The 12,180-nt window shown below is 34.7% G+C and overlaps 1 protein-coding gene across 1 annotated transcript; it reads right to left on the bottom strand.

Moving 5' to 3' along the window:
• Positions 1 to 10,189: 10,189 nt before the first annotated feature.
• LOC113299252 (fasciclin-like arabinogalactan protein 14) lies at positions 10,190 to 11,425 on the bottom strand. Its single transcript, XM_026548242.1, has one exon. It carries the CDS (start codon positions 11,375 to 11,377, stop codon positions 10,496 to 10,498), a length of 882 nt encoding a protein of 293 aa, XP_026404027.1. The 5' UTR covers positions 11,378 to 11,425; the 3' UTR covers positions 10,190 to 10,495.
• Between the last annotated feature and the right edge of the window lie 755 nt (positions 11,426 to 12,180).

The raw sequence follows: 12,180 nt of genomic DNA, 5'->3' as shown, positions 1-12,180 counted from the left end.
AAAGATATGTAAATAGTATATCGGCTGAAATATGCTACAGATATCGGATATTGGGTTTGTAGTTAACATGTAATTCTGGTTCTAACCAGCACCAATATCGAGACATTGGTTTGAAGAAAACTCCTTTATCTTCGTGGTACCATTAAGTTTGATCTTTTACATGAAAAGGTCGTTGAATGTCTCCCACGGAGAAAAAGCTAATCAGACTGTTTGAGTTTTTGATGTTTAGCAGGTTTGTTGAAGCAACTAAACATTCTCCTAGCTAATAGTCTAGTAATATAGGATGCTTGTTTTCCTCCGATCGGTTACGATTGTTCAGACAAAGCTAGTGGAGAATAAGGTTGTGTTATCAGAATATCATTGAGAAATTGCATAGAGGAAAACCAGACTGACTCTCTCAACCAAAGGAAGATGAAGCCCAGCTGAAGGCATTAGATGATGGCTCGTGATCTCTATGCAATTGTATCGAACAAAGTGATTAACTGAGAAGGATACTCATCAGGGGGAATAAAATCATAGAAGGCTATGGATATTAGGCATGTTGGACCTTGCGTCGTGTACTCTTTTTCCTTAGTCAAGGTTTTTGTCCCACTGGGTTTTTCTTGACAAGGTTTTAATGAGGCATGCGGTTCCACTGTGATTTGCAGTTCGAAATGTTGTACTTTTTTTTCCTTCGTCCTGGTTTTTGTCCCTCGGGGTTTTTCCGGGAAAGGTTTTAACGAGGCAGCATCTGCAGGTTTATCATAGTTCTGAGAACTCATGTTTTCCTATATTCAGGTTTTGTCCCTCTGGATTTTCATGACAAGGTTTTTAATGAGATAACAATCTTAGAACGGTGATCATTAAAGAGATGTATATCCATAGAGTTTCTTAAAAGGCGTTTAAGTTTTGACAAAGTGGTTTTCCTGGTGCAATCCTGACGGAGGAAGTATCTCTTAGCGGCGACCAGCGTCAGTCTAAATTCAGGTTTTTCCTAAATGGTTTTCCTGACGTAGCTCAAAAATAGAAAATATTCGTGATGGTCGTCACCATTTTAAAGCCAACTTTACTATTGCAACCGTGGTCATCCAAGGGGGAATATAATGTATCGTCGGCATTTGAAAGTGTGGCTGACCACGAGAATGTTTGAGGGGATAAACATTGATAAGATTTACTTGGTTAAGTTAATCTAAGTTTGACCTTACAATGACACGTCAACATGCAGGTGGCATGCTCATACTCATTTGTAAAGCCTATATATAGGCGTGATGTACTCGAACAAAATTTTGATGATAAGAAATGAAACCCACTTTCTGCTTTGCTGCTTACTTAGTTTCTCTCGCACATATTAATTAGCATCAACTTGTATTAATTAGTACTTGTAATTAGCATCAACTTGTATTAATTAGTACTTGTATACTACTACGTTCCATGCATATTTACCGAGAGAGATAGGCATGTAGTCGAACGTGGTCGTTTTTCATATCATAGCAGAATTGTAAGAAAAAGGTTATACTCTCCGTATATCACACGGTGTTATATTTGGCATTCCGAAATAATTTTATGCGTTCATTTGCAGAGCAAGTGGATAAAAGGTGGGTGTTCTAGGCCTTTTTGATCTCTTTTATTGGTGCCAACTGACAATGTTTTGGATGCCCATTCGGCCTCCCAATAATTCTAACATGGTCTTTGAGCTACCTAATGTTCATACACTGGCTTTACCAAGTTGCAAAAACAAAACAATCTCTTTTAATGGTTTAAAGGTCCAAATGTTACTCTTATGCTCCCTAAATTAGACAACAAATGTTGGCTAGAAATTAGAGAGCATCCGACTGATTATGGTGAGCTTTTTACATGGTTGGTGTAGGAAGACGGTGGTGGAACCAGGATCGAGAATTGGGAGGGATCGATTTTAGTTTAGCGAGGTTTTTTCCTTTTAGTAAACTGATTATATGAGTTGTTTTCGTGGTCATATGATCAGGACCGTCTCTAGCATTTTAGAGGCTCAGGGCGAACTTTTAAAAATTGGCTTTTTTTTTTCTAAATGACAAAGGCATCAACGATAAATGAAAATCGATTCTAAAATTTGTTGATCAATTTATTTATGCATAGCAACATCATCGTAATATTTTTGCACTTTATGTTGTTTTTGTTGAAAAAGATGTGACCTTACAAAATGTTTAAAGAATGAAAAAAATTAAACTCAGTAATTTATAATGACTCTGAAGGTTAACAAAATAAAAAAAATCCCAAAAGATTGTAAAAGTTAGCATTGCTAAACTCAATTGAATGAAGTTTCTCATTTTCAAAGTTTTGATTGTTCGCTACCCTTTGATTATGATTTACATTTATCAGAAAAATGTTTAAGGAATTTTTTTTAAACTTTTTTCAGTTAGGTCGTCATTTTTTGGGCCCTTGTAAAATCTGGGCCTAGGGCGGTCGACCATCTCTCCCTAAGCCTAAGACGACCCTGCATATGATTATTTGCGAAATAAGCTAATTATACTCGTGACCCTATTTAAATCCATAATAAGAACAATTCAGAAGACTTCACTACCCTCCTTATTTGAAAAGCAAATTACTTATCCGGCCTTACACAAAATTTTTTTTCCTTTCCTTTTTATTTTTTCTACAATTTTAGCATTTTTTCTAGGGTATATTGGTTGCACCTCAAAAAGGTGAGTGCACAAAAACTGCCCTTAAATTTTTTGGTGCATATGTGCTGCATGAAAAAGATTTTATACATGTTTTTGGTTACCTTTTTAACAATGTAGAAGTATATTATAAACAAGTGAAATGTAACATTGCCGAAGGTGCGTTTCCCTAATAGTTTCGAGATATATATATATATATATATATCCCAAAACTATTAGGGAAGTGGTATATATATTATTAAATTTAAAGTGCACGCCACAATAAATTGAGTACATTGAAATTGTATTGTTTGGTTACAACTAAATCACGGAAGCACACAGAAAATAAAAATGCACGGGAACTACTAGAAGAAAAAAAACACCCGTACATTATAACTTCGTATATAAATTGTTGTTGAATTCAGCTTTAGAATAATTTTCCAGCAATGTCTCGACCCCTCAATTTATGACGCACTACTTTAAGAGGTTACTGGCAGAAAAAATAAAAAAAGATAATGACTTCACCATTGGTAGTGTAATGATTAAAAAACATTAGAAGCAAATCTATCAATATGTAAATAATTTTTATCACGAAGTTACTATCTTACGGAAAAATTTAGAACAACTCGAAATAACTAACATAAATAAATTTAAAGAGAAGAGATATGGAACATTAAAAAAATGAATGCATTTTAAATGGATACAAAAAAAAAAGGGTGCGCTCACCATAATTTGTGAAGAAAATGAAGTATACTATTACGAATAAAAGACAATTAGTCTTACTAATAAGTGCATAATCTACCGAAATTTAGTATCAATTTTATGTACTTATTTGTTAGTTCTCTAAAAAATTGCATTGAATTATGTTGTTTTAATTTTACATGTATTACAATAGGTTGCATCACCCAAAGGAATGAAAAGTCGAAAAAGTACAGTATTACAAGCGAAGAAGGATTCAAGACCAAGTGGAACGAAGAAGTAGTTGTTCAAAATCATTATAAAAAGTTGTCCAACTCGAGGAGTGGCTACCTCCATCTCCAGGAGAAAGAAAACACCATTCGAATGAGCCAAAAACCACTCAATTCCGTCAAGAAACAAATAAGATATTGAATACATATGGTTCTTGTTTTTTTGGCTTGTGATTATTGGTAATTGGGCTTACCTGTTTGGAGCCCATGTCAGAAGGAAGAAGGGAATGTGTTTTAGGCTCACTTTGGACGAGTTTTTCCTTAATTTTGGGTACTTTGAAAGTTTCGACACATGTGTTTAGGTGCGCGCACCTCAACACTTTTATATATCGTCGTATAAAAGTACACTCTGAATAGCAATTATGAAAAGTTTTGACATGAGAACAAAAAGCTAGTGCTTTTCTTTTGAGGATTGGTAGATATCTCTACATATCTTTCGGGTTTACATTGTCTTTCTCTTTGTACTTTTCTATGGGGTTTGAGAAACCGATGATAAATTAGTTTTTTCTTTAGAGGTGTAATCTAAAATCCTAAACATGTGACTCAATTTGGATAATCAGTTTTAATATTTTTGATCACCATTATTATCCATGTTCTACCGCATATAAGCGTTGCATGATTGACGTATTGCAATATGACTGAATGTTTATTTATTTAAGTATGGATCAAGTGAATTTATGTTCATATATTAAGGTGGAATAGGCCTTGAGATACACAATTGTCGATAACCCTAGCTACAGAAATATAGTGTGATTACGAATGCGACGATAGCTTACATATTTTGCATGCCGAAGTGTGACCTTTCTTAAATTGACTATTCTGGTATATCAGTTGCATCCATTAATCTATTTCATAAACCTTGGTGCTCTAAGAGAGTTAAACCTAATTGCACGATGTGTTAGGTTATTCTCTACCTAGAATTCGTATATAATTGCTAAAGGATACGATTACACAAGAAGATTGTCGAAGTATATATACTCAAAATGAGGTAATTTACGGATTTTGGTTTAAGATAGATATGAATATTTATTCTAATTGATTGATAAACATGTTAGGTGATGAAAGATGAATTAAACCTCTAACCAGTATCTCCAATTTACTGCTTACTTGAAAAATATTTCTGCTTTAGTTTAATTTAGGTTAGTAACTTAACAAAACCCCCTGGAGAATTAAAATTTCGAAATAACAATAATTTCTCTTTGTGAATAACGATGCCTTACTTACTACTGGACTCGTTATTGTAGAAAGTGCGTGAAATATTTTGAATGTCTGGCAAACGATCAATTATGACTCAAATACACTACAATAACCTCTAAAAACCTCAAGTACATCTAAAATGCACTACAAATAATCAACTAAATTTAGAGCGCACTCACTATATTTGAGAAAAATAAAATATCAACCATTAAGTCAGTTCACATTCATATATTATAAGGTTGGATGAAAAAAAGAACTCTTTCGATCAAGTTGTCCCCTCTACCATTTTAAGTTTATACTTCTATTTCCTCATCAATAAGAGTTTTAGACCAGAATGGGTTACTTATTGATGAGAAGTTGAAAAGGACATTTAATTATACATAAGGTTACGCGTCAATTTTTATGAGAGTGCAGTCCAAGATTAAAAATAACAAACTTCTAATTAATTCTATTTGTGTATAAAAAATCGTATCCTTCTTCACGAACTATATTCACATCACATGCAAGGATTATATGAGTGGACAAATACTTACTTTTACACTTCATGTATGACCAGTCAAATCACGAACACATACCCTTTCCTCCACAATCTACATAGAGACAGTAATTAGATCATATGCAAACTAGCTGTACATATCCTCATCGAGTATATACAAGCTGACAAACTCATCTTCATGAGAGAAAGCTAGTTGTTGGAAGATGATGATTATAGCATATGCAAAATACTAAATTTTCTAGTAAATGGAAAACTATATTTGTTGAAAAAAATTCAATTACTGAATTAACCCACTAACACTTTATCTTTACCCTCATTTAAATATTCTTTCGCACAATCCCAACTTCAATTCCATATTCCACCAACACCAATGCCTAGGATTCGACATGAGCAAATTATTCAAACCATTATCACTTGTTTCAGGTGAATAAAACTTAAATCGCTATGGATTTTAAACAAACAAATGACATGGAACATATACAAATAGTAACTTCTTGTGAATAAAGGAGTTTGTGGCAAAAAATATGATAGGACAAAAATGCTTATAAAATACCAGGTTATAATTAGTATTAATATAGTATTTTAGATGATGCCACCAACAAGTATTAATCAAATAACCTTCCGTGTTTTTAGTCAGGGTTATTTCATTGAATATGTCATATTTTTACACATAGTTTTTCACCCAAAGGTCATGAAGGAAAATCCCAATAAGAAGAGAGCCACTGACCAAGTTTCTACAAATAGTAACGTCAAGTATTCCAAATTGTTTAAGTTCGAAATCAAATCGTTAATTCATAATTATATTGATAGTTTTGAATTTCTTCGACCCGTAATTGTCTAGAAAATCTAAAACACAAGTAATAATATATGGTTGTCGATGATAGGATCTTGTTAAGTACCCATATGTAGAGATTGACACTAGTAGGTGAATCAAGCTTTCGAATCTATCACTAGGAATAACTATTTCATAATACTAAAGCACTTTATTGAGTTGTATCTTGAGTGCATATTTCTAGGTAGCTTGAGTAAGTAAAATCTGGTAGTCGAGCACTTCCGTATATCCGGCGAATTCAGGAGATCACGGGTTACTAGAGCGTACTAATTATTTTAGGGTTGTTAGTAAGGAGATAATGCAAAGAACGTAGATATATGTAGATTAGGGTTATGTTTCGTGCAGAGAATGAATCCTTGATCAATCTCATCTTATATTTGACTTACAACTTTATAATTTTCAAAACTTTTACATCGTAATAGTCTTGCTAAGAATTCATTGATAACAACTTTTAGTTAATACCTCCCTTAGGACCGAACTTACTTGTCATTATTTTACTTGTTAGTGTAAACAAAAGTAGAAAATATTATCTATTCATATCATCAAAAACCTATTATTGCTACTTTTTATAAAATTCGTTGGTCTTCTTTATTCGAAATTCTGGAAGAACATGGGTTTGAAAGAAAATGGGTAAACTGGATGCGTTGGTGTGTTACTTCGATACAATTATATATTTTAACCGATTGAATCTCGGAAGAAAAGTTTAAACCTTCTAAAGGGTAAAAACAGGGAAATTCTTTATCTTGTTTTTTGTTTCTCTTAGTAACAGAAGTTCTTTATAATCTTATTCTTCGGTCAACTTTAGGAGGTGGCTTGCAGGGTTTTCAAATGAAAGACGGTGGAATGACAATTTCTCATATTCAGTTTGCAGAAGATACAATTATTATCCTTGATGCTAACTGTCAACAAGTAAGGTCATTGATGTTACTATTAATTATTTTTGAAACTCTCACAGATTTACAACTAATCTGGAAAAAATCTCCATAACCATTATTGGAGCGGACAATCTTATTTGGGACTTAACTACAAAATTCAGTTGTTAAGTTGAAAGTTTACAGTTAAATTATCTTGGCATTCTTGTTGGTGCTACTCCGAGGAAGGCGTGAATATGGTAAAAGGATGGAAAGGAAACTTCAGAAAGGATGAAAAGGAAACTCGCATCGTGGAAGTCGAATTATTTGAATAAAGCAGGAAGGGTTACTTTGATAAAAAGCAAGCTTTCGGCTATCCCCTTATACTACATATTCATTCTTACTTTAACAGCTTCCATTGAGAACAGACTAGTCAAGATTATGCGTAACATTTTGTGGGGTTCTTCGAGGGCGAACAGAAAAATAATTTGAGTATCTTAGCATAAGTTATCTTGTTTCAAGTATAGTAGAAGGGGTCTTAGGTATTCGAGACTTTGAGAACACTAAAAAAAACTTTGTTGGTAATATGGTGTTGGGGTTATAACAGGGACACGACGGCTTTGTGGTGCAAGATAGTCAAGGAAAAAACATGTTATGGATTAAAGGAGATTGTTTCTCGTGACATTAATATGTCACAAATATAGGTTTATGGAAAAGCATTCCGAAGCATAATACTTTCATGAAGGACCATAGAGTTTGCTCGTGTAACAATGGTAAATCCTTACTCCTTTGTTAAGATAAATAGATCAACAATCAGGTGCTTAAGATTACATATCCAAGCATTATAAAAAGACCAAGACGACGTAGTATACAGTTGAGAAAATGAGAAATAATACTGCTGAGAGATGTTTGGATCTTCGTGGGAATTTGTCTGCAGAAGACGCTGCAAATAAAACCCAGTTGCTGTCAGATTAAGATCAGGTTCCTCCTTTTTCAAATAAAAAACTTGGTTAGTAATTTTAATGGTACTGATGATTTAACTTCAAGGAGTTGTTACGATGTTTATTATTAATCTGTACAGTACAAGGTACGTCGCAACCAAGTGCTGAATTTTGTTAAAGTCCCGTTTATGTTATGGGACGCATTTCATAATTATTTTCCTACTCTTCATATGCTCAACGCGGAATGAATGATTTTATTTCGATATTTTGGGAAGGGTATAATAGAGAATCGGAGACTATGAAGCACATATTTTTCTATTGCAATTTTTCTTGGAGGATATGAAACTACTTTTTAAGAGCACTTAACATTAAATGGTTTTTCTATGATACCGTTAAAAAGAATTTTATGGATTGGCGCTCAAATAGGTTAAGAGGGAGGAATGAACATATTGGATTGTTCTTCCTCATGTGATTTGTTGGCCGTTATGGAAGAAAAAGAACAAAGTGATTTTTTTGGGGAAGATTTGGAAATTTTGTTGAAATTCATTATGTGATTAAATCCATAACGGCATAGTGGTGTTCAAAGAAATCCAAACTAATCATATTCTCTTTTACTGAAAGTCTTTTATTTGTTATTAATTCTTGTAATAACTTTTAAAATTTCATTTTAATTGAGTCATGCTGACCTCATCACGTCTTATATAGAATGCACCTTTTAACCCCGGGATCTTACATCATGGATTTTCACACATCTCAAGGACATAATTATAAAAAGAATATAATTCTTTATTATTTTTATTATCTTCTAAATCCTTGTATTCACCTTAATCTCTCTAGCAAATACTATTTTTTTTTGTCGTGAATTTCTGGTTGTTTTGAGTACTTATTTGTTTGAATCTTGTTGCTTCGTCCTTTCCAAAACCCAGACATGAGTTTTCTTTCGTTTTGAAAATGAAAGAAGTTTTTATTTCTATTCGAGATGTAGGAGCTAAAAATCTAACTACCTACATCCAAGAAATCAAGCATAAAGACCAAACGTAAATATGTAATAATAATTAAAGTAGCAACACACGAAGATATACGTGGTTCAGCATAATTACCTATATCCACGGGGGTGATATGTTGTTCTTATCAAGTTTATGAAGGTTAAAAGTTGCTAGGCTAAGATATGACTCTCTCAAGAACACTTCTCAATCTAATTTCTCCCCACTCTCTCACTTAAAGAACTTTTCCTCTCTTTATAGCTTAGCCTGATATTTATAGGTAAGTGATCATACAACTATAATACAATGTTAAACACATGTATCAACGTCGTCGTGCCTTCTCGGGTGTTGTGGCCCGATCTCCCCGATGTGTTGCTCCCGATACCCTTTCTACTTCTCCCGACGTGGCGATTGTCTCGATCCGAACTTTGAGTGTCATGCAAGTCTTCACCTAGCGGGGACCACACCACTCTGGTCTTCTGATCACTTCGCATGTGTATTGTCAGCGCCATTTAATGCTTGGTCTCTTATTTTAAACTAAACTGTCGATCTTCCCATTTACTTCCCACGTGTTGTGTTTCTGGACCAATATGATATCTTGATTACATTGTTAGACCTTCAGAGAAGACTTGGTGCTTCGCTCTTATTTTATCTCGCGGGCACTCGCATCTTTAGATGTTACCACGTGTCTTCGGGTAATTTACCACTGCACGAACAACGGACGAAGATGATTTGATCAAACTTGGATCGTGATTTGTGAAGGCCGTGAAAGAAGTTTCTTGGGAAATATTTAATAAATTATGTATAGCCTTACACATAAGATCATTTTTTTAGGTTCCGTTGGAGATAACTTCCATTCTAAGTTTAGCACGGTTGATAACTACACACGATCTTGGATTGATCTTCTACAACAGCTAGTAAGCTAGATCTAGGGGGAAGTTATGAGCATTACATTTATGCATAACCCCATATGAAGTTAGCACGGTCGATAATTCAGCCCAACTGTTAATTACACGACCTTGACCGTAGATTACGGGTTAAAATCATTTAAATGAGAAGCCATGGTGCAAATACCTAAAGCAGTGAACCAAATAATTACTAGTGGCCAAGCCATTTAAATTGAAAGCCATGATGCTAACACCTAAAATAGCGAACCAAATACCTACTACAGGTCAATCAACCAAGAAGAAATGTGAGGAATGAGAATTGTTGAGGCTAACATATTGTTGACGAAGAGAAGAAAAGGAAAAATCAATGTACATACAAAATTCTTGACATAAAATTCTAAATTACTGAAGATGGTGTCTTATTTTGTGAAATGTGTAAATAAAGCCTCATTCATGAAGGTCTAAATACACCCTCAATTGGAGGTGCGGTGCTTTTATATTATGAAAATACAGTAACTTTCTAAAAAGATTTTTTTGGATACAATTTACACCAATTTCTCTCTTTTTTTTTTCCTCTCGTTCCATGAATATAATATAATAATTAACGGAACAAACCATCAAATGATAGTAATTAGAGATTAGCAGTTACATATGCAAAGTCTTAATCCCTTAGATCTAACCCTTCGTGTTTTCAATCCTTCTTCAATATTCTTCATCATTCAAACTATTTAACTAGATAGGAAACCAGCGATCACCAAGACGGCTCCACCAAGAACCAAACTGGCACCCGCACGTGTACCAGCAGACTTTGATTTATCATCTGCAGGTTTATCAGCAGCTGGAGCATCAGCAACAGGACCTGCAGCAGGTGTGGGAGCATCAGCAGCAGGTGCATCAGCAGGTGCTTCAGCGGGTGATGGAACGTCGGCTGCTGGAGAATCAGCTGCTGGTGCTGGTGCAGGTGATTTAGAAGATTTAGGAGCCTTGGCTGGTGTAGGAGCTGGAGCTTTCTTTGATTTAGTGGGGGCGGGGGCAGGTGCAGCGGAAGGTGGTGGTGGAGGAGATGGTGGCGAGTTGTCAATTCCTTGTGGAATTATGAGGGAGCTAACTTCCAATACGGAAATGTTGTATGGTTGAGCCGCCACTGATTTAACGAGCTGGGCATCAAGTTGTGCACCTTTAACAGCCGAACCAAAAGCAACCTCACCTGAGCTTAAAACTGTAACATTCAAGAACCCTTGTTGTCCATCAGCAATACCACTAGATTGAAACAATGTGGTTAAAAGAGCTGTTTTCTTTGAAAGCTTGTGAATTTTTTGATCATCAAAGTAATCAAGAATGACATGCAAACTCATAACATCTTTAATCACATCTTTCGATTTTCCTTCTAGTGATTTCATGGCAGAGTTAGGAACAGCAAGTACGGTTATTGTTTGGCGTCTGTTGATATCAGAAGCAAGATTTGCTTGAGTCAAATAGCTGTTGAAGGTGCTGTATGTAGGATCATAAAAAGCAAGTAATTTAGTGATATTAAAAGCTTGGGCAGAAGAAATGTAAAGAAGGATAAGAGAGATGCATAAGAGAGATTTAGGTGCAGATTGGCTATCCATCTTTGCTTGGAATTTCGATGAACAGCCTCAATGAGGATGAGAGATAGAAGGTACAGAGTTTTTATATACATTGAGAGAGTTAAAGAGATTGTAACCGAAATCTAAATTTGGTGTGGTTTAGAAGATATGTCTTGATGGGTTGCAAAAATTGTTGAAAAATAACTCTGTTTGGTTAGAATTGTATCGACGCAATGGGATATCGAGGATTGCGAACTAAATTTGCAATGTTTTGGTTGCAAAGTACAAGAAAAGTAAACATGAGTTGTTTGTAACTGTTTATTGTTTTCTAGATATAGATGTTGGATTTCCTAGGGTGATTATCGAAGGATGTTGTTGCCCCAGAACGAGCACCGCCCAGCCCAGCACGTTAAAATTTGAGCCCAGCCCATCACGTTAGTTTCATGGGCTGTGTTGGGTTAGACTAATCGGCACAATAATACAGCACAACACGTGGCACGGATAAGCACGTGGCCCAGCCCAGCCTAGCACATTAAGGAACCACATTATAATATGCACAAGTATACTATATAACAAGACATAATACATCACATTTTGTATATATTTCATAAAAGAGTCACTATTCTAGCTAGTTTTTGACATTTTATGCTAGCTTATTTTTATAACAACACATATAATACTTAAATACTCTCTTTGTTCTTAATTAATAGGCTGGTGTTGTTTTTAGAGAAAATTAAGGAAATTAAGAGAACTAATCATTAAAAGTGGTCCTCATGACACTTGTCAATAAAAGAAGTGAAGTGAAATGGTCCCCATGACACTTGTCATCAAAAGAAATAAAGTGA

This window comes from Papaver somniferum, chromosome 7 (assembly GCF_003573695.1).
Source record: "Papaver somniferum cultivar HN1 chromosome 7, ASM357369v1, whole genome shotgun sequence".
NCBI lineage: Eukaryota > Viridiplantae > Streptophyta > Magnoliopsida > Ranunculales > Papaveraceae > Papaver > Papaver somniferum.
The sequence above is the reverse complement of the archived record's forward strand: the minus strand, read 5'-3'. Positions and strand labels throughout refer to the sequence as shown.